The sequence below is a fragment of the Schistocerca cancellata genome, chromosome 2, assembly GCF_023864275.1.
Source record: "Schistocerca cancellata isolate TAMUIC-IGC-003103 chromosome 2, iqSchCanc2.1, whole genome shotgun sequence".
NCBI lineage: Eukaryota > Metazoa > Arthropoda > Insecta > Orthoptera > Acrididae > Schistocerca > Schistocerca cancellata.
Genome location: NC_064627.1, coordinates 247,275,391 through 247,293,901, shown reverse-complemented (window position 1 = coordinate 247,293,901; position 18,511 = coordinate 247,275,391). Strand labels below are relative to the sequence as shown.

The following is an 18,511-nucleotide window of genomic DNA, read 5'->3' as shown; positions in this document are numbered from 1 at the left end:
CTCATCTTTTTACCTACTTGATCCTCTGCTGTCTTCACTACTTCATCCCTCAAAACTACCCATTCTTCTTCTACTGTATTTCTTTTCCCCCTTCCTGTCAATTGTTCCCTTATGCTCTCCCTGAAACTCTCTACAACCTCTGGTTCTTTCAGTTTATCCAGGTCCCATCTCCTTAAATTCCCACCTTTTTGCAGTTTCTTCAGTTTTAATCTACAGGTCATAACCAATAGATTGTGGTCAGAGTCCACATCTGCCCGTGGAAATGTCTTACAGTTTAAAACCTGGTTCCTAAATCTCTGTCTTACCATTATATAATCTATCTGATACCTTTTAGTATCTCCAGGGTCCTTCCATGTATACAACCTTCTACTACCTTTCTTGAATACTGGTGTGATCTGTGCAACTTTCCAGTCTTTGGGTACGCATCTTACTTCGAGCGATCGGTTGTGTATGAGTTAAGTATGTAGCCATTGCATGAGTATACTCTGAAAATAAACCTTAGTGCTTCACTACTCCGAGGATATCAATTCCTAAGTTACTCACGTTGGCAGCTGTTCTTAACTCGAATTCTGAAATATTTACTTCATCTTCTTTGGTGAAAGAATTTCTGAAGGCTGCGCTTAGTAACTCTGGTTTGGCAGCACTGTCATCAGTATTTCCATTGCTATCACGCAGAGAAGGCGTTGATTGAGTGTTCCCGCAAGCATACTTTACATACGACCAGACCTAAGGAGTCGACTATAATCGTGATTTCCTGTCATAAAAGTCACAATTCGTAGTAATTTATGGGAAATCATCTACTAAAACAGGAGCGATATCTGGGGTTTCCCATGAATTAATGTAGGCCGTCTTCTGTCCTTAATTTATACAAATGAGAGAAGTCTTGTTATATTGTTATGCAGATAGTGTTGTCGTTTTCTGTCTAGTTTAGTCATCAGTAGAATTGCAAAACGATTTACACCTGATGTCTACATGTTGCATGACTCTCAACAATAAAGTACATGCACATGAGTTCTAAAACAAATACGTTAAATTTCGGTTACACATAAATAACATAATTGGGTTAGGTAGAACAGCAATCAGTCGTAGAATTAAGCTGCTTTAATATGACATTTTTAGTCACAACGCAGATCAGATTTCGACCTGTGTCAGGTCATTATCAATGCAGTGCGGAATTGTAGCAGTTGTTCGTGCTCAAGTGAATGCTTACACAGTTCAACCATTAAGCATTCACTTGAGCACGAACAACTGCTACAATTCCGCACTGCATTGATAATGACCTGACACAGGTCGAAATCTGATCTGCGTTGTGACTATAAATGTCATATTAAAGCAACTTAATTCTGCGACTGATTGCTGCTCTATCTAACCCAATATAACCACAGTCGTTGCGTGCACCCACCCCATGGAGGGCAACCTGATAAATTTAAAGGTCGTACATTCAACTGCATGCCTAGGGATTACCCGAACTTAAACTGGTACTATCGCAGAGGAGATGTTAGGCGAAGGTGAACCAAAGACTACATTTTACTGGCAGAACGGATGTTGGAACAAATGTACTAAAGAGACTCCCACACTACACTTACCCGTCCTCTTCTGGAGTACTGCTGGGCAATGTGGAATCCTTACCAGACAGGATTGACGGAGGACATCGAACAAGTTCAAAGAAGGGCAGTAAGTGTCGTATTAAACGTAATTGTGGAATACAACGCCCCAGGTCATTGAAACAAAGGCATTTTTCGTGGCGGCGATATCTTTTTCACGAAATTTCAGTTGCCAACTCTCTTCTTTGAATCTCAAAATATTTTGTTGACTCCCACGTACACATGGAAAAACGACCATCGTAATAAACCTAGAGCTTTAGATTTAGGTGTTCATTTTTCTCAAGTGCTATTCGAGTTCGAAACGATCAAGAAATTGTCTGAAAATGGCTCTGCTAACCGTCATTACTGAAAAGTAATGAAATAGATGTAACATGGGGTGGGGCAAATAAAAGTGGCTCGGAGAAAAAGAGTTCAAAGGTACAAAGAAACACAGCGGAGGAAAGGAAATACAGAACTAACCTGACTCTAAAGAAGACGTTGAAAGTGAACACCATTCATCTCTTGGCACTTTTGGACCCACGTCAGCAAGCTGCTGGAGCCGGATCGGAGCTGGACTGTTGGAATTGCTGCAGTCTCATCCGACACGTTCTGCTGCAGTTCTTGGAGACCATGAGGGTTGTTGCGATACACTTTAGACTCGAGGGCTCCCCACACAAAGCAATCGCACGCAGACAGATCAGTGACCTTGGTGGTCAGTGAGAGTCGCGGCAAGACCAACCTCTTGTAGCAACTCTCTCAGGCGTTAAGACTGTGTAAATATGCTCCAAGTTTCGGCCAGCTATATGGGAGGTTGCACCATCCTGTTGGAAGTAACTGTAATTCTCTTCCTACTCTGTTGATGCTGCCACAAAGACACGTCCAATCGAACCCACTTGTCCGGGTCACTTTTACTTGCACGACGCTGCATATGTAGAAGGAAACCATAGAAGCACCGTGGCTAAGAAACTACCGGAGTGCACAACCTCATGAAAGATATTCGGGCAGCCTTATGCAATACGTAATTGACTACTAGATGATAAGAGAGGCGGACGAACCAGTGTAAAAGGAGGCAAGGAGTACTGTGTTGTCAGCACAGAGGCAGTAACAGCAGGATGAGGCGGTCAGGACAGCTCAGTGACTTCAAACGTGGATCAGTCATTGTCTGTCACCAGAGTAACAGATCCATCAGGGACATTTCAACCGTTCTTAAGCTACCGAAGTCGTCTGTTGGCGATGCAAATGTGAAGTGGAAACACGAAGAAAGAACCAACAGTCCAGGCAGCACTGTGACTGTGCGTAGGGAATTAAAATGGATGGGGTACCAATGACCGAACAGCTCCCCATAAGCACACATTTGTGTAGTCAAAGATAAGCGGCGCTTGGGATGGTGAAAAGAGCGACACCCACGGATAGTGTGACTGTAAACGAGTGAATTGGAATGATGAATAACGCTACACCTGCGGCAATCTGATGGAAGGGTTTTGATTCGGTGAATAGCTGGAGAATGTTACCTGCCATCATGCCAGCAGAGAAGTACGGAAGAATTGGTATGAGGGTGTTTTCTGTAGTTAGTGTGTGGTCCCCTTACTGCACTTAATAAAACGCTACTGTGGAAGCATATGAAGAAATTTAACGCACTGTGTACTGCCTGCAATAGGGGAACAGTTCGTTGGCAATTATTATAAGAGCATAATGCACCCTGTCATAAAGCAGCATCTGTGAGACAATGTTTTGTGGACAACAACATTCATGAAATGGACGGAACTGGTCTGCCCAGAGTCCTACCTAAACGAAATGAAACACTTTGGCATGAGTTAGAACGTCGACTACTATCCACACCACAGCCTTGGAATCACTTATCTTCTCTGGTTACAACTCTTGAGCCGGCCGGGGTGGCCGAGCGGTTCTAGGCGCTACAGTCTGGAACCGCGCTACCGCTACGGTCGCAGGTTCGAATCCTGCCTCGGGCATGGATGTGTGTGATGTCCTTAGGTTAGTTAGGTTTAAGTAGTTCTAAGTCTAGGGGACTGATGACCTCAGATGTTTAGTCCCATAGTGCTTAGAGCCATTTGAACCATTTTGAACAGCTCTTGAGGAAGAACGGTCTGCCGTTCCTCTATAGGCATTTAGAAACCTCATCGAAAGTGTCCCCAGCAGAGTTCAAGGCGTCAAAAAGCGAAGGGTGAACACTCCCCACATCCATGTCCACTAATATGTGTCCGGATACTTTTTATCATGTAGTGTAGAAATCCAAGATCTTGGTATCAATCGTTAGTCTATACTGGAATTTTTTATCACTTTCACATATGACAACGATTTGTTCGTGCAAAAAATCTCAGGTTGCATCGTGCTTCGGAGCACACGTTAAACTATAGGTCCACCTACAACAGCTTAACTAAGTAAGTTGGAAGGACGGAGGAAGGCATGGACATATCCCACCAGCTCAAAATGTTTCGAGACCAAGTTAATAAAATATGGAGAAACCTTAAGAAGTTGGTTCTAATGTTTTTGTATAGTCTCCCCCCCCCCTCCCCCAACACTCTCCATGCACTTGAATACAACGCAACACAGAATATCCATAAAGCATGTGAATCTGTCAGGAAAGTCCTTTTTTGTGATGTTATTCAACTCGGGCGTCACATGGCTTGAATGCCGATGTACGTCGTCAAAGCGAATTTGTGCACTTTGTCATTTTGGGGAAGGATCCTACTGATAACACAGAGTCTAGTCACCCATGATGATTTTCTTTACAAAAGAACTGTCCGCGTTTTGCATTTTAACAAAGTGGCGGCACGGCTCCACGCGTTGTTGTTTTTGTTCGAGAGTCTGGCGCGCGAGGGGGGGGGGGGGCAAACTATGCAGACATTTTTATCCCTCTGGAGAATGTTTTCAACACATGATTAAGAAATTTTGCTCCACTGCGACACAATAACGTTGACACACTAGGGCCACACGTCCACTATTTGACACTGTCTGCTTCCAAATGACTGATCGAATGCACGAATATTGTTCGAATGCACGAATATCGTTTGCAGTTGTTAGTTTAAGTTGACACCGTTTATACTGCTTGCTCTAAGTCGTTTATGCGCCAAGAATAAAACTGGTCTCGGAACTTTTTAGAGGGACGGTGGTCTTCATTCAGTATGATCATGTCGCGTTCAAACCAGCTTTCCATTTGATGGCAACTTTGCTTAGACACATGTAAACTGTTAACATTCCGTCTTCCTTGAGTTGCGGAACATGGTCGTCACTGGACCACACTGTCGACAGATAACTAAAATTCAATCACGCAGATTATAAGCGGAATCAGTGAAGCGAATGGATCAACGAATTTCTGATTGTGAAAGCCCAATAAGCTGTACACTTACACTGGACAGCTAACGGTTTATACTAACGAAATTATCAGGTGTTCTCGGGATGTCACGTTAGGACCGCTAATGTTGTGAAATACATAAATGATTTATTAGATTCTTCGCTGACAATACTGTCCTATGTCTACTGTAATCTTTTAGGAACGTAGCAGCGCGCTTCTCTGAACAACTAATACTACACACATCGAAAAAAGTTTTCCATCACTTCGGTTCCCAGAACTCCTGAAGGTAGACGTCGACTGTGGATATTGTATCACAGACACAGTCCCTTTGACTGTTCAGATATGTCACTAAACCCGCCCAAAGATGTAAACAACAATGCATGAGCAGCGCATATTAGGAGGAGGGGGGTCCAACATCCGATCAGTTCCAGTCATTCCATCGGGAAGGAGGTACACGTCTCGGGTTGCTTGTAGTTCAATCATGTCTAGACGGTCAATACCGCTGTTCGATCGCTTCCACATTGTTACTCTGTGCCAGGAAGGGCTCTCAACAAGCGAAGTGTCCAGGCGTCTCGGAGTGAACCAAAGCGATGTTGTTCGGACATGAAGGAGATACAGAGAGACAGGAACTGTCGATGACATGTCTCGCTCTGGCCGCCCAAGGGCTTCTACTGCAGTGGATGACAGCTACCTACGGATTATGGCTCGCAGGTACCCCGACAGCAACGCCACCATGTTGAATAACGCTTTTCGTGCAGTCACAGGACGTCGTGTTAAGGCTCAAACTGTGTGCAATAGGCTGCATGATGCGCAACTTCGCTCCCGACGTCCATGGCGAGGTCCATCTTTGCAACTACGACACCAGGCAGCGCGGTTCAGACTGGCCCAACAACATGGCGAATGGACCACTCAGGATTGGCATCACGTTCTCTTCACCGACAAATGTCGCATATGCCTTCAACCAGACAATCGTCGGAGACATGTTTGCAGGCAAACCGGTCAGGCTGACAGCTTTAGACACACTGTCCAGCGAGTGCAGCAAGGTGGAGATTCTCTGCTATTCTGGGGTGGCATTATGTGGGGCCAACGTACGCCGCTGGTGGTCATGGAGGGCGCCGTAACGGCTGTACGATACGTGAATGCCATCCTCCGACCGATAGTGCAACCAAATCGGCAGCATATTGGCGAGGCATTCGTCTTCATGGACGACAATTCACGCCCCCCCTCGTACACATCTTGTGAACGACTTCCTTCAGCATATCGACATCGCTCGACTAAAGTGATCAGCATGTTCTCCAGACATGAACCCTATCGAACATGCCTGAGATGGATTGAAAAGAGCTGTTTATGGACGATGTGACCCACCAACCACTCTGAGGGATCTAAGACGAATCACCGTTGAGGAGTAGGATGATCTGGACCAGGATCTACGCCAAATCGCCATTGAGGAGTGGGACAATCTGGACCAACATTGCCTTGATGAAGTTGTGGATAGTATGCCACGACGAATACAGGTATGCATCAGTGCAAGAGGACGTGTTACTGTGTATTAGAGGTACCGGTGTGTACAGCAATCTGGACCACCACCTCCAAAGATCTCGCTGATGGTGGTACAACATGGAATGTGTGGTTATAATGAGGAATAAAAAGGGCGGAAATGATGTTTATGTTGATCTCTATTCCAATTTTCTGTACAGGTTCCGGAACTCTCGGAACGGAGGTGATGCAAAACTTTTTTTGATATGTGTACATGCGACATCAGGCCTTAGCGTACTCTTTTAGTGTCTTATACTCTTTTTCTTGAATATTTGAAGAAAGGTAATTTGTTTCTCTGGAAGCTATTAGGAAAACGTAGAGAACCAGTCTTTCAGATAGGCTGTAACACTTCTGCCTCCATCGTCTACCTCGCGTATGGATCATAAGAACAGTGTAGTAGATTCGGTCAAAAGCGGGGGAACATTGAAACGTTTCATACAGAGAGGGGATATCTAACATTGGCAACAAGTAACCTACACCATGCTTTGTAAAGAGGATCGCTCGAAGGGAGATGAGACATGAACGGCATGAACACTAATAACAAGCCTTTCAGATACCCATTGACAACTGAATAAATTAATTAAGACTGACAGAACAATGCAATTTCAAAATGAACGGGTAATCAGTACATGTAGCCACGTCATTGCACTGTGAGGAATAAGGGGCCCATATACTTCCCAAGGGTTGTCAAGATGTGTCGTTGACATATTATATTTACACTTACCACAGACAGCGCTGTCTTCAGTATTATGAAGTACGTTGAACGCGATCAGAGACCAAAAAATCATTTTTTTTATTAGAAATACTTAGTGGGGAAGAAAGATATCAGCAGTTATTAAAGAAAAGACACTGAAGGCAGATGGAGGTAAATAGCAATCTTGTGACTGTGGTAATATCAGTTTATGATAGTTTTGAGGTAATCATCATTTGTATGTTGAACTGTGTATTTAAAGAGACAGATATGGAAACTTACGTTAACAAACAGTGTAAGAACGAAGTTCTCTGATCTGAAGAACATTAATTAATTAATTAACGGAACTGAGATCAGATTCCTGACCCAGTATGTAAAATTCAACGGGAGTTAAATACAAAAGGACGTACAAAGTGCTCCTACCTGTAAAACGTTCGATGAGCAGTAAACAGAAAATACAAAGAAAACGATTTAATTACCGTTCAAACCCTGTTTGACAACTTTTTAGAAGCCGCTGGAGATTGCTAGAAAGATTTTCTTGGATAGATCTTCGTAAATTAGGCTTTCTGCTTCTATTATTGTATATAATTCACCTTTATAGAACTGGGACAATGCTGAATGAGCTCGCTGCATGAGTAGCGAATAAGATCTTTGACTCTGTTTTAGCTGTGGTAGACGTGCTAGCCAGTCATTTGGGCAGCGCTGAGCCATTATTGTAATAGGCTTTGTAGCGAGCCGTTGCGTTTTTCCGAGAACGACATCTGTGTGTGTGTGTGTGTGTGTGTGTATGTGTGTGTGTGTGTAATTTGGGAGAAGCTATCTGGAATACTGTATTATGATGAAAATTCATCTGTAATACTTTCTTGTTCTTTATGTTGATGGAGAATATTTTAGAGGAATTTTGAAGGAAATCGTTGTCCCTCAGGAAACTAATAACTTTCAGGATTAGATTTAATCTGATGTCTTTGTTTTTAATTATGTCACGAATAACTCAACTAATTGAAATGTTTGTAGATTCTTTGTAATGAGAGAATTTCGTAATTGTTAGTCTTCTTATGTTGTGCGGTTCATTTGTCAATAATCAGAGTGAGATTTCTCAAAAACGATTTACTTTAAAGTAAACCCACCTCCGTGATTTATAGTAAGGTTTAGAACATTTTATCGTGTGTGCATTGCACCTTACGCCACAAAAAGTCGCAGATTGATTCTGACCAGCAAAAAGAAATAAATTAGTAGTGAGAAGTTTATTTTCCTTTAGCTGTTGCATCTGCTGGTTTGTATTTGCTTGTGAGAACGTCAGTACATCAGACACAAAACAGCATGCTGAGCAAGAGGTGAGTCACTTTTATTTCAGCGCAGATCTCATCTTGCATTCCTGAGCAAACAGTGTGTAGTAGGTGTGCTAGCATGCAGATTAATTTTCAGTCAACAGTAGCTGGCCTTTGTGGCCGAGCGGTTCTAGGCGCTTCAGTCTGAAACCGCGCGACTGCTGCGGTCGCAGGTTCGAATCCTGTTTCGGGCATGGATGTGTGTGATGTCCTTAGGTTAGTTAGGTTTATGTGCTCAGAGCCATTTGAACCAGTCAACAGTACTGTTAATATAGAACATTTATTTTCATCTGGGTAGAACAGTAATTTATTTCTGTCGCTATTCCATGTCAAACAAATGGTTCAAATGGCTCTGAGCACTATGGGACTTAACATCTGAGGTCATCAGTCCCCTAGAACTTAGAACTACTTAAACCTAACTAACCTAAGGACATCACACACCTCCGTGCCCGAGGCAGGATTCGGATCTGCGACCGTAGCGGTCGCGCGGTTCCACATTGAAGCGCTTAGAACCGTTCGGCCACACCGACTGTCCCCATGTCAAACATTGCACTTCATGTCACGCAACGTGACTGAATTTTAGGTATATTATTTTCACTGAGCGCACAATTAGTTTCTTTTGGCATTTAATTAGATTCATTTTCTTTATTTGAAATTTTTCATTTCATGAATTTTATTTCACGACACTGTTCACACAGGACCAACTAACAGCCAGTCTTGCTCAGCAATTGACTACGAGACCTAAAGTACATGTTGCATGAGGAGATAGTTATTAGAATCAACATATTCACTTTTCTCACATACAAATTATTTTTTATAGAGAGGTTACATATTACAAGAGTTTTAACAAAAATTAAAATTTATTAGCGTATCACATTCGTCATTAGAGCTCATATTCAGATGTTCTCAAGAAGCTGCCACACAATTCAAGAGCTGTTGGGGCCAAGTACCGAGTTGTTGTTACCTAGGACTGTATTACAGCTCCGTTCGTCCAATTGAAATGGAGTTGTTACAGGTTTTTAGAAAGATATGAAACTTTTCCATGTCACATAAAACAAAATCTTAAGAAAAAATTTTCTCTATACTTTCTAAAATACTAAACTTACGTATTTTCCCTCATAATATTCCATTCACCTAACCTTTAAGATGCATCTTTTAAATTGTATCAGATTATAGGTCTTAGACTGACCGAACAGCTTTCAACGGTATACTGTCTTAACTAAGTCACTGAAATAGTTGCATGATGCGCGCAAACTAAATCGCACGCTAGACTACAGAAATACGATGTCTCTATTGATGACACATTTGAAGAGCAGAAGAAAAGAAATCGGTTTGTGTTTGTTAAATGTAATGAAATTGGCCTGGCGTAAATAAAAAAGTAGTATTGTATATTACTAACTGACTTGTGTTTCAGTTAGGTAAGACAGTTCTAACGACAGGGTCGTCCTTCAAGACGATAATGCAACAGCAGACTGCGCACAACTCGCGAACACACGTCTTTCAAGAGCCAAGAATCACGTGCGTTCATTAGCCAAGCTGTATCTGCTGACAAATTCTGTTGAGCATTCTTCCGACCAGTTGGAACTTCCAGAGCGGCTTCGCAGGAAACCGCCTTAGGCTGCTTTCACAGTGGCGACTTGGTCGTGGCGATTCAGCCGCGTGGTTCAGTCTCTACAACGCGCGATTATTCGTGCGGTTGAGTTGCGCAGTTGAATCGCCGAGCACGCGACTGAACTGCGCAGCTGAAACTGAGCGGCGAGAACTGTCTGTGTGCTTGCCGAGCAAGTTACGAAATGTGGCTGAGGAGAAAATATTGCTTTTCGTTTTGTTGTTGAAAAGGAAGTACAGACGTCAACGAAAGCATTGAATTTTCGCAGTTGCCGTGCAAATATTTCACACATCTCCTCCAAAGCAATACATTTTTTGATCTTGCACTCTGCTGTTCCTGATCGTATCAACGACATAGGAGACAATCTGAGCAACCCTCTTTGATTTTTTGCTATTGATGCTCTCGTTTACCATTTTAGTCGTCAGATGTTTATAAACCAATCGCAAAATGACGAAGACAAGGTATCTGTATGGTGCAAAAAATGGCAATTGACTCTAAATAATGAAAACTGTAAAGTCACCCTCATGAGCACTAAAAGAAACCCGCTAGACGTCGTTTACACAATAAACCACACAAATCTAAAGGCTGTAAATTCAACTCAATACTTATGGATTACAAATACAGATAACTTAAACTGGCACGATCACGTGGATAATGTTGTAGGGAAAGTAAACAAAAGAATGTGATTTATTGGCAGAACACTAAGAAAGTGCAACAGCTCTATTAAAGGCACTGCTTACACCATGCTTGTCCACCCACATCTGTAGTATTCCTGGGCAGTGTAGGATCTGCGACAGACAGTTGACGGAGGATATCGAAAAAGTTCAAAGATGGACAGCTCGTTTTCTATTATCGCGAAATAAGGGAGAGAGTTCCACGGACACGATACGCGAATTGGGGTGCGTTCGCGGATAAGGCGGAGGGGGGAAAATGGGGAAATTTGGCGTAGTGGGTAGAACGACGCATGTCAGCGTGTCTTAAATTGTGAGAGCTAATATTCGCTAATTGGTGCTGCCATCTGGCGCTCAGTTATAAAAAAAAAACACTCGGGCAGAAATCGGGAACCGTTACTTGCCAGTCGTCGGCGCAAGAAGCAAGAGTGTGTTTTATCTTTGTTTCTTCCGTTATTGGATCTCTAATTTCTAAGAGGTAACCCATTTCCTGTTACGTTAAAATACAAGTTTCTGTTGTTATGCCCATCTCTGCACATTAACACTCGCAGTTATATTGGAACGATAGTTTTATACAGGGTGTCCAAAAAAGTGTCGAATACGTTGAGAGGTGGTAGTACTCATCGAAAATAGGTCCAGTAAACATGGGTCTGGAAATGCATACTTCCTGCTATAAAAACGCACGTGTTTACAGCAGGTCTGCAACGTGGCGTCCATTCCTGAAAATGCACTCCTCTGCTTTCCTGCGTAAGGAATGAGGCAACCTTTTAAGTACACCCGGCTGTTGTTGTACCTGCTGGCACGCATTGAAGATGAGACCCAGTAGTGTCCGCACATCGTAAGTCTGCCGTTACGCTGATTGAGAATCGCTGTTGATGCCATCTTTCCTGAATTTCTGGGGGATTTACATCTGCCCATACATGCTGGTTATGGAAATTCACAACACCGTCTCTCGTGAGTCCTGCCTCACCAGTAAATAAAATAAATAAAATTATAGGTGTTAACAGTCGATCTACGGCACATTTACGCAACAACTATTGACAGAACCGCCGTCTGCCATGATCATACTGTGGCCTGAACGCGGTGTAGAGGATATGGGTACAGCAACTGTTCATGTAGTACCCCTCCCCCCCCCCCCCCAGATCAGGGAGTGAGACACTCCTTCTGCTGCTGCTAACCGTCTCACACTGGTTCCATGGGTTTCTTCCACCGAACGTAGCACAGGCTCCTCCATGTCATGCGTGCGCATTATGCGGGGTCTTCCACTGTCAGTCTTCCGAGGTGCAAACGTACCTGTGTCGATCAGATATCAGATACTGGAAAAGTCTGCCAAACAGTTTATCAGAGGGGACTGTGCTATGGATATTTTTCAGCGAAGAGGACATGGGCTCGCAGGTTACGTTCATTTGCTAAACAATAGCAGATTATCACACCCGCCATTTCACTTATCGAGTATTAGGCTTTCATTACTAACAAATGTTGGAAAAAGGAAAATGTAAATGTACTACACCATTTGTGCAAACAACGCAATAACAGTGAATACATAACTGAATCCTTGAGGGGAGGTAAAACACCATGATATGTCTCCAGCTTCGACAGAAGTGTACAATAAGGCACAGAAACACGACGAAAACTAACGTAGCCTACAACACGACTCGAATCACACAACTGACTGCAGACAACCTAATGGTAGGTAGAATACTGTGACTCAGACATCGTAATACCCTGTCGACACGTTTGATGTAGCGCCAATGCAACGATCCGCAACCAAGGGTCGTCGCGCAGCCTTTCCTATACCATATGTATGTGGTGTCACCGCCAGACACCACACTTGCTAGGTGTTAGCCTTTAATTCGGCCGCGGTCCGCTAGTATACGTCGGACCCGAGTGTCGCCACTATCAGTGATTGCAGACCGAGCGCCGCCACACGGCAGGTCTAGAGACACTTCCTAGCACTCGCCCCAGTGGTACAACCGACTTTGCTAGCGATGGTTCACTGACAAAATACGCTCTCATTTGCCGAGACGATAGTTAGCATAGCCTTCAGCTATGTCATTTGCTACGACCTAGCAAGGCGCCATTACCAGTTACTATCGATGCTGTAAAACAAGTACCGTCAAGAGCGATGTTCACCATTTACGGATTAAATTTAAGTATTCCAGCAGCAACGTACGTTTTTTGCTAAAGTCTAATTTCCTTGTCCTGTTCCAGACCTCACGCCAGCCTACGTGAGCTAAAAAGCGTGCCTTTCGGCTTCCTCTAGTAGTACCGGGTTGGCTCTCTTGCCAACCCACAACAATGTATATCTCGGAAAGTATGCGTTTAAGGACCTAAGTTTATTGGATTTAATTTTCTTGTTTCGATCAGTGTTACCACCTATCAAAATACAGGGTGTTTTAAAAATAAAATATTTATTTCGAATCCATATATTCATTGAACTTTAAGACATACGAATATGAAACTTTACACACATATTTACGAACCTCTAAGTTCTGATAACAGATGTTCAATATGTCCTCCATCAGCGACACGAACAATATCACATCGATACTCAAATTCCTCCCGTACTCGGGCAAGCATGTCCCTCGCCACTGATGTTACGACAGTACGGATCCGGTTGTTCAACTCTTCCAGGTTTTGTGGGAGTGGTGGTACATGAACGTTGTCTTTAACGAAACCCCACAGGAAGAAGTCAGAGGGTGTCAAATGCGGTGACCGTGGAGCCCAGCTGAGACATGTTAAGTCGCCAGCTCCTTGACGACCAATCCTACGGTTCGGTAGAGTTTCGTTCAGATATTCACGCACTTGGCGACTCCAGTGAGGGGATGACCCGTCTTGTTCTACCCATTCGGAGGACCAATTTGGTACCTCAACCTGAAACGTCTTTGCACTGTAATCACGGAATTGCACTTCGCAAACTCTGCGGAGTAGCCATTTTAAACATATGACGGTTACCAAGTAAAACAGGAGACAACTAACATCTAGTGGCTATTAATGTACACTAGACGATGTATTCGTTTCTCCAATAGACGAGCCGAGGCGCAGCGATCGATAGTTTGGACAAAATAATACTTTGTAATACGTACATTTTTTTAAACACCTTGTATTCGACGCCTTTTTTTGAACACCTTGTGTAAGCCATGACTGTTGGGGTAATCCGACGCCCAGGGGCCGAGCGCGTCATTCTATCCCACTTCAGTTTGACACTAATGGGCCTCATTTTATCCCACTTCAGTTTGACACTAATGGAAGTAGGTAGCTAAATGTAATTTAATGAACGTATATTTAATGAAAGTCAAAATAACATAATGAATCAGTTTTATAAGAATGGGTTCCTCTGTTCAGATGAGGACGTACATCCGTAAAACAGAGACAGCTTCTTGGAAGGCGGGTGAATTAATAAATGCCGTCAGTGCTCTTCATAATGGAACTTCTGACAGAGCGCCATCCGGCAACACCAGAGGCAAAGATATATGCGTAATATGTGGTGAATTTGGCAAAGATAGCGATAAATGGTGTCGGTGTATTTCTTGTACTTTTGGTGTCATTATGAATGCAGTGGGTGGAACAGCTCTGTAACTGTGACTCCTGTCTGAAGGAGCATTAGTTGTTTTATAGATGTGGAAGAGACCAGTTACTGAAAACACTTGTACTCGAGTCGTCTTCTCTTTTGTCACTATTTTGTCAGAAAACTATTATTATTGTTTTTTGTATGTATACCGTAGTTGACTAAGCTGATATTTTCGCTATTTCCCTTTTGTAAGCTATGTTGCTCAGTGTTTTTGCTATAATCGTAATATTTAAAACATATATTTTGTACTATTAGAAGTGTGGAACTGAATACCTTATACCATTCCTTGCACCAGTTTACCCAAGATACTGGGTCATTTTACCCGGTATTTTGTAATTATCAGTTTCTTTTTTGAAGCATGTAGCTGTACATTTACAGTTTTAGGATATGCTACAGTTAACAAATGTGGCAAATGCTCTACGTTAATTGGACCCTCTAAGTGTTATATAATAAAGATTACAATTAAAATACCTTAGGTGCGCTATTACCTCATTTTACCCTAACTGTTTTTTGCTAGTGTAGAGTAACGAACTGTTCACCTCCCGCTTGCGAAGCCATTTTATTCTACCGTGACTGGGCGCTGTACTACACCTGGCAAGCTAGATTAAGATGCCAGAATTTTTCCCTGGAGCTAATTAATATTTTGTAGAACTCACCCACGGCGCTGGTCAGGGATCAGTCTCTTTACGGCAGCCATCCATGACGGAATTTTCTGGAAAGAAATTCACAAATCGTTAAATACTATCTAACGTTTTTTCTCTGCTTGAAACTTTTCCCTTAATTTGTTACAGCTTATCTTATCCCACACCCGCCCTCCTCCCTTCCACTTATAGCCACATACAGTAATTTAAAAGTTATATACCTAGAACTGCAATATTCACAGTACCATCATCAACTGTAATACGCACAGTTCGTCATTAAAATTGTACGAATGCCAAATAGGAACGCCATCGGTATGCTTTCAGGTCATCACTGGAAATAATTCAGAGTGTCTGACGTCACAGCATTCAGTATCTTCCAGTGTTAGCTCTCATGATAGTATCCTGATACCATTTTTAAATAGGAAAATGCTCTTCCACACAAAGCTATTGCCTGAACTGCATGCATGATGTTAACGTACGCTGTTTATAACACATACAGTAAAAATTAACGTCACACACGAGAGGGATGATTTTTTTTTACTTGGTGTAGAAAATGTGAAAATAATAAAATTTATTGGACTTGTCATCAGCCGCAACACTTTCATCATTAACATTCTTGAAAGTAAAGTCCTGGGAAGGGACGGAAGAGGATGATGGACCATGAAGAAATATTTGGAAGACATCGAGAAGAGAACAGGATGTGACAATTACATGTAACATAAACGGGCAGCCAATGAAAGAAGAAAGTTGTTGTATCCACAAGGTATTAGCACTCACTCCGTCTTCAGGCCACGAGTGACCTACCGGGACCATCCAAGCGCCGTGTCATCCTCGGTGGAGGATGCGGATAGGAGGGACGTGGGGTCAGCACACCGCTCTCCCGGTCGTGAGATGGTATTCTTGACCGAAGCCGCTACTATTCGGTAGAGTAGCTCCTCAATTGGCATCACGAGGCTGAGTGAACCCCCAAAATTGGCAACAGGCTTTAGAATATGTAATGTACAAAATGTACTCTATTATTATAAAAATGTAAATGAATTAGTAGTATTTTTACCCATTGTAAGGAAAATATGAGAATTTTAAATATCTCCTTTGCATAACGGCAGGATTTTACACCACATACTACAGATTACTCCCTTATTTTCCTTCGTGACACTATGTACCCTCCCTCCCATTCACCACACATCAATGTCGATTTATATGCTTTTGCAGTACGAATTGACGTTAGTAATATGTGCGTCCCGAAAGAAAGGCTAGCAGACTTCCAAGGTTGGGAATTTCTTTATTGTATAACTCTTGGGTGGAAACTTTCTTCTAAGGAATCTTGAACCTTCAGCAGCTGTGAACACTAATGTATTACCAGAATGAAACTTGCTGGCAGATTAAAACTATGTGCCAGATCGAGACTCGAACTCGGGACCTTTGCCTTTCGCGGGCAAGAGCTCTACCGTCTGAGCTACCCAAGCACGACTTAGGCCCCGTCCTCCCAGCTTCACTTCTGTCAGTATCTCGTCTTCTGCCTTCCAAACTTCACAGAAGCTCTCCTGCTAACTTTGCAAAACTAGCACTCCTGGAAGAAAGGATATTGCGGAGACATGGGTTAGCCACAGCCTGGGGGATGTCTCCAGAATGAGATTTTCACTCTGCAACGGAGTGTGCGCGGCCCGCGAAAGCAAAGGTCCCGAGTTTGAGTCTTGGTCTGGCACACGGTTTTAATCTGCCAGTAAGTTTCATATCAGAGCACACTCCGCTGCAGAGTGAAAATCTCAGTGGATCGTTGCAGTTGCTAGATGAATTTACATAAAAATCTTTCTTTATCCTGAAACAGCGAACACATAATAGGATATTCACCTGATGCGAAAAACAAACGTATTTATTTTTTCAATATGAAGTTCTTAACAATTCTCATTAGCGCATTTTGAAAAAAAATCTAGCTTAAATTCAAATGCCACTCTAAAAATCATTCAATTTAAGTATGCATAGTTTAACTTTCGAATGTGGTATGTTATTTTAATTACTTGTACGCATAAATATTTTCCGTTCTTTCCTGTGCTGTTTTTATGAATATGGGTTGTCTTGTTGGTCCCTGAGACACACTGGTTAGCATTGAAATGTACTCGTAGATAAACAAATTAAGTAAGGTAATTTTGGTTCCGAATAGTCTAAAGCGAGGTATTGATCGAAGTATATGTTAAATAGAGATAACCTTGCTCATGTCACAGTAATTAAATTTTCTTGTGATAAAACATTAACCGAGCAAAAAATGTGAAGAATCCAAAATACGTTGTTGGATGTCAATGTAACTTCATACAAGTACACATAATGGGCGAATAAGTAAACGATTAGAGATTCAGTTCTGTATGTCAGGTAGAATGACCACCAGAGTGCATTAGTGTTATTCGTGTTTAGTGTCGTTACCAGCCTCCGTAGGGTATATAAGAAGCATGAACAGCGTCAGATGACGAGTGATCATTGTGAAGGAGAGAGAGAGAGAGAGAGAGAGAGAGAGAGAGAGAGAGAGAGAGAGATGGCGCGTACTCGTATGAGATGGCATTATCAGCACCTCACAGAGTGAAAGGTGTTTCATTCTGGGTTTTGAAATGGCTGGATGGCCGAATCGTGCAATATTCATATTTGTGAGGCATTCAGATGTGACGTTGATCCGATGTTGGACTAAATGGGATCGTGAGTGATGGTGTACTCATCATCAAATTTCTTGTCAGCCATATCTGACTACTACAAGTGAGGATCATAGTATTATGCACCAAGTACATTGTAACCACTGCCAGTCCACTCCGGCCATCTGGGATCAAGTAATCAACTCCCTGCAGCATTCTGTCATCCCACACCCTAACCGGAGGCTAGCTGCAGCCGGACTAGGAAATTACCGTCCCGTATATCGGCTGCCGTTAATACTTTAGCACAAACGGCTGCATTTGGAGCGGTGCGAAAACCGGGGGTGAATGGTGACGCGTAGTGTTTAGTGATCATTCGCGGTTGTGCATTACTGCAGGTGACCATCTTCGAGAGTATGGCCGCGACCTGAGAAGAGGTCTCCTACTCCCAAAGTTTTGGAGAGCCGTAACGGTGTTACTCCTGGTGTCATGGTGTGTGGAGCTATCAAGTATGGCTCCGGGTCACGTTGGTAGTGATTGAGGGGGAACTATGACGGAACAACGGCACGTCACAGACATCCTGTGTACTCACGTATTACCTCACTTCCAACAGTTCACATGGTTCAAATGGCTCTGATCACTATGGTACTTAAATCTGTGGTCATCAGTCCCCTAGAACTTAGAACTACTTAAACCTGACTAACCTAACGACATCACACACATCGATGCCCGAGGCAGGATCGAACCTGCGAGCGGAGCGGTCGCGCGGTTCCAGACTGTAGCGACTAGAAGCGCTCGGCCACTCCAGCCGGCCTCAGTGTCAGTATTTAGGTTATCAAGGACTAGATGCAAGAGTTGTGGATCAGCTTGCCCCTGGAGAAGATACGACGCTTTATGGCATCGAATCAGTGCAAGCATCCACGCCAGAGGGTGCGTAATGTCATACTCACCAG

General features: G+C 43.0%; 1 protein-coding gene across 3 annotated transcripts in view; it reads right to left on the bottom strand.

Moving 5' to 3' along the window:
• Positions 1 to 18,511, bottom strand: part of LOC126161579 (lactosylceramide 4-alpha-galactosyltransferase-like) — a 441,277-nt gene that overhangs the window by 187,294 nt on the left and 235,472 nt on the right. For all 3 annotated transcript variants that reach the window (XM_049917522.1, XM_049917521.1, XM_049917520.1), the window contains exon 2: positions 14,959 to 15,014. In XM_049917522.1, the coding sequence (XP_049773479.1) occupies positions 14,959 to 14,999 (41 nt within the window). In that variant the 5' untranslated portion in view covers positions 15,000 to 15,014. The remainder of the gene's footprint in view (positions 1 to 14,958; positions 15,015 to 18,511) is intronic.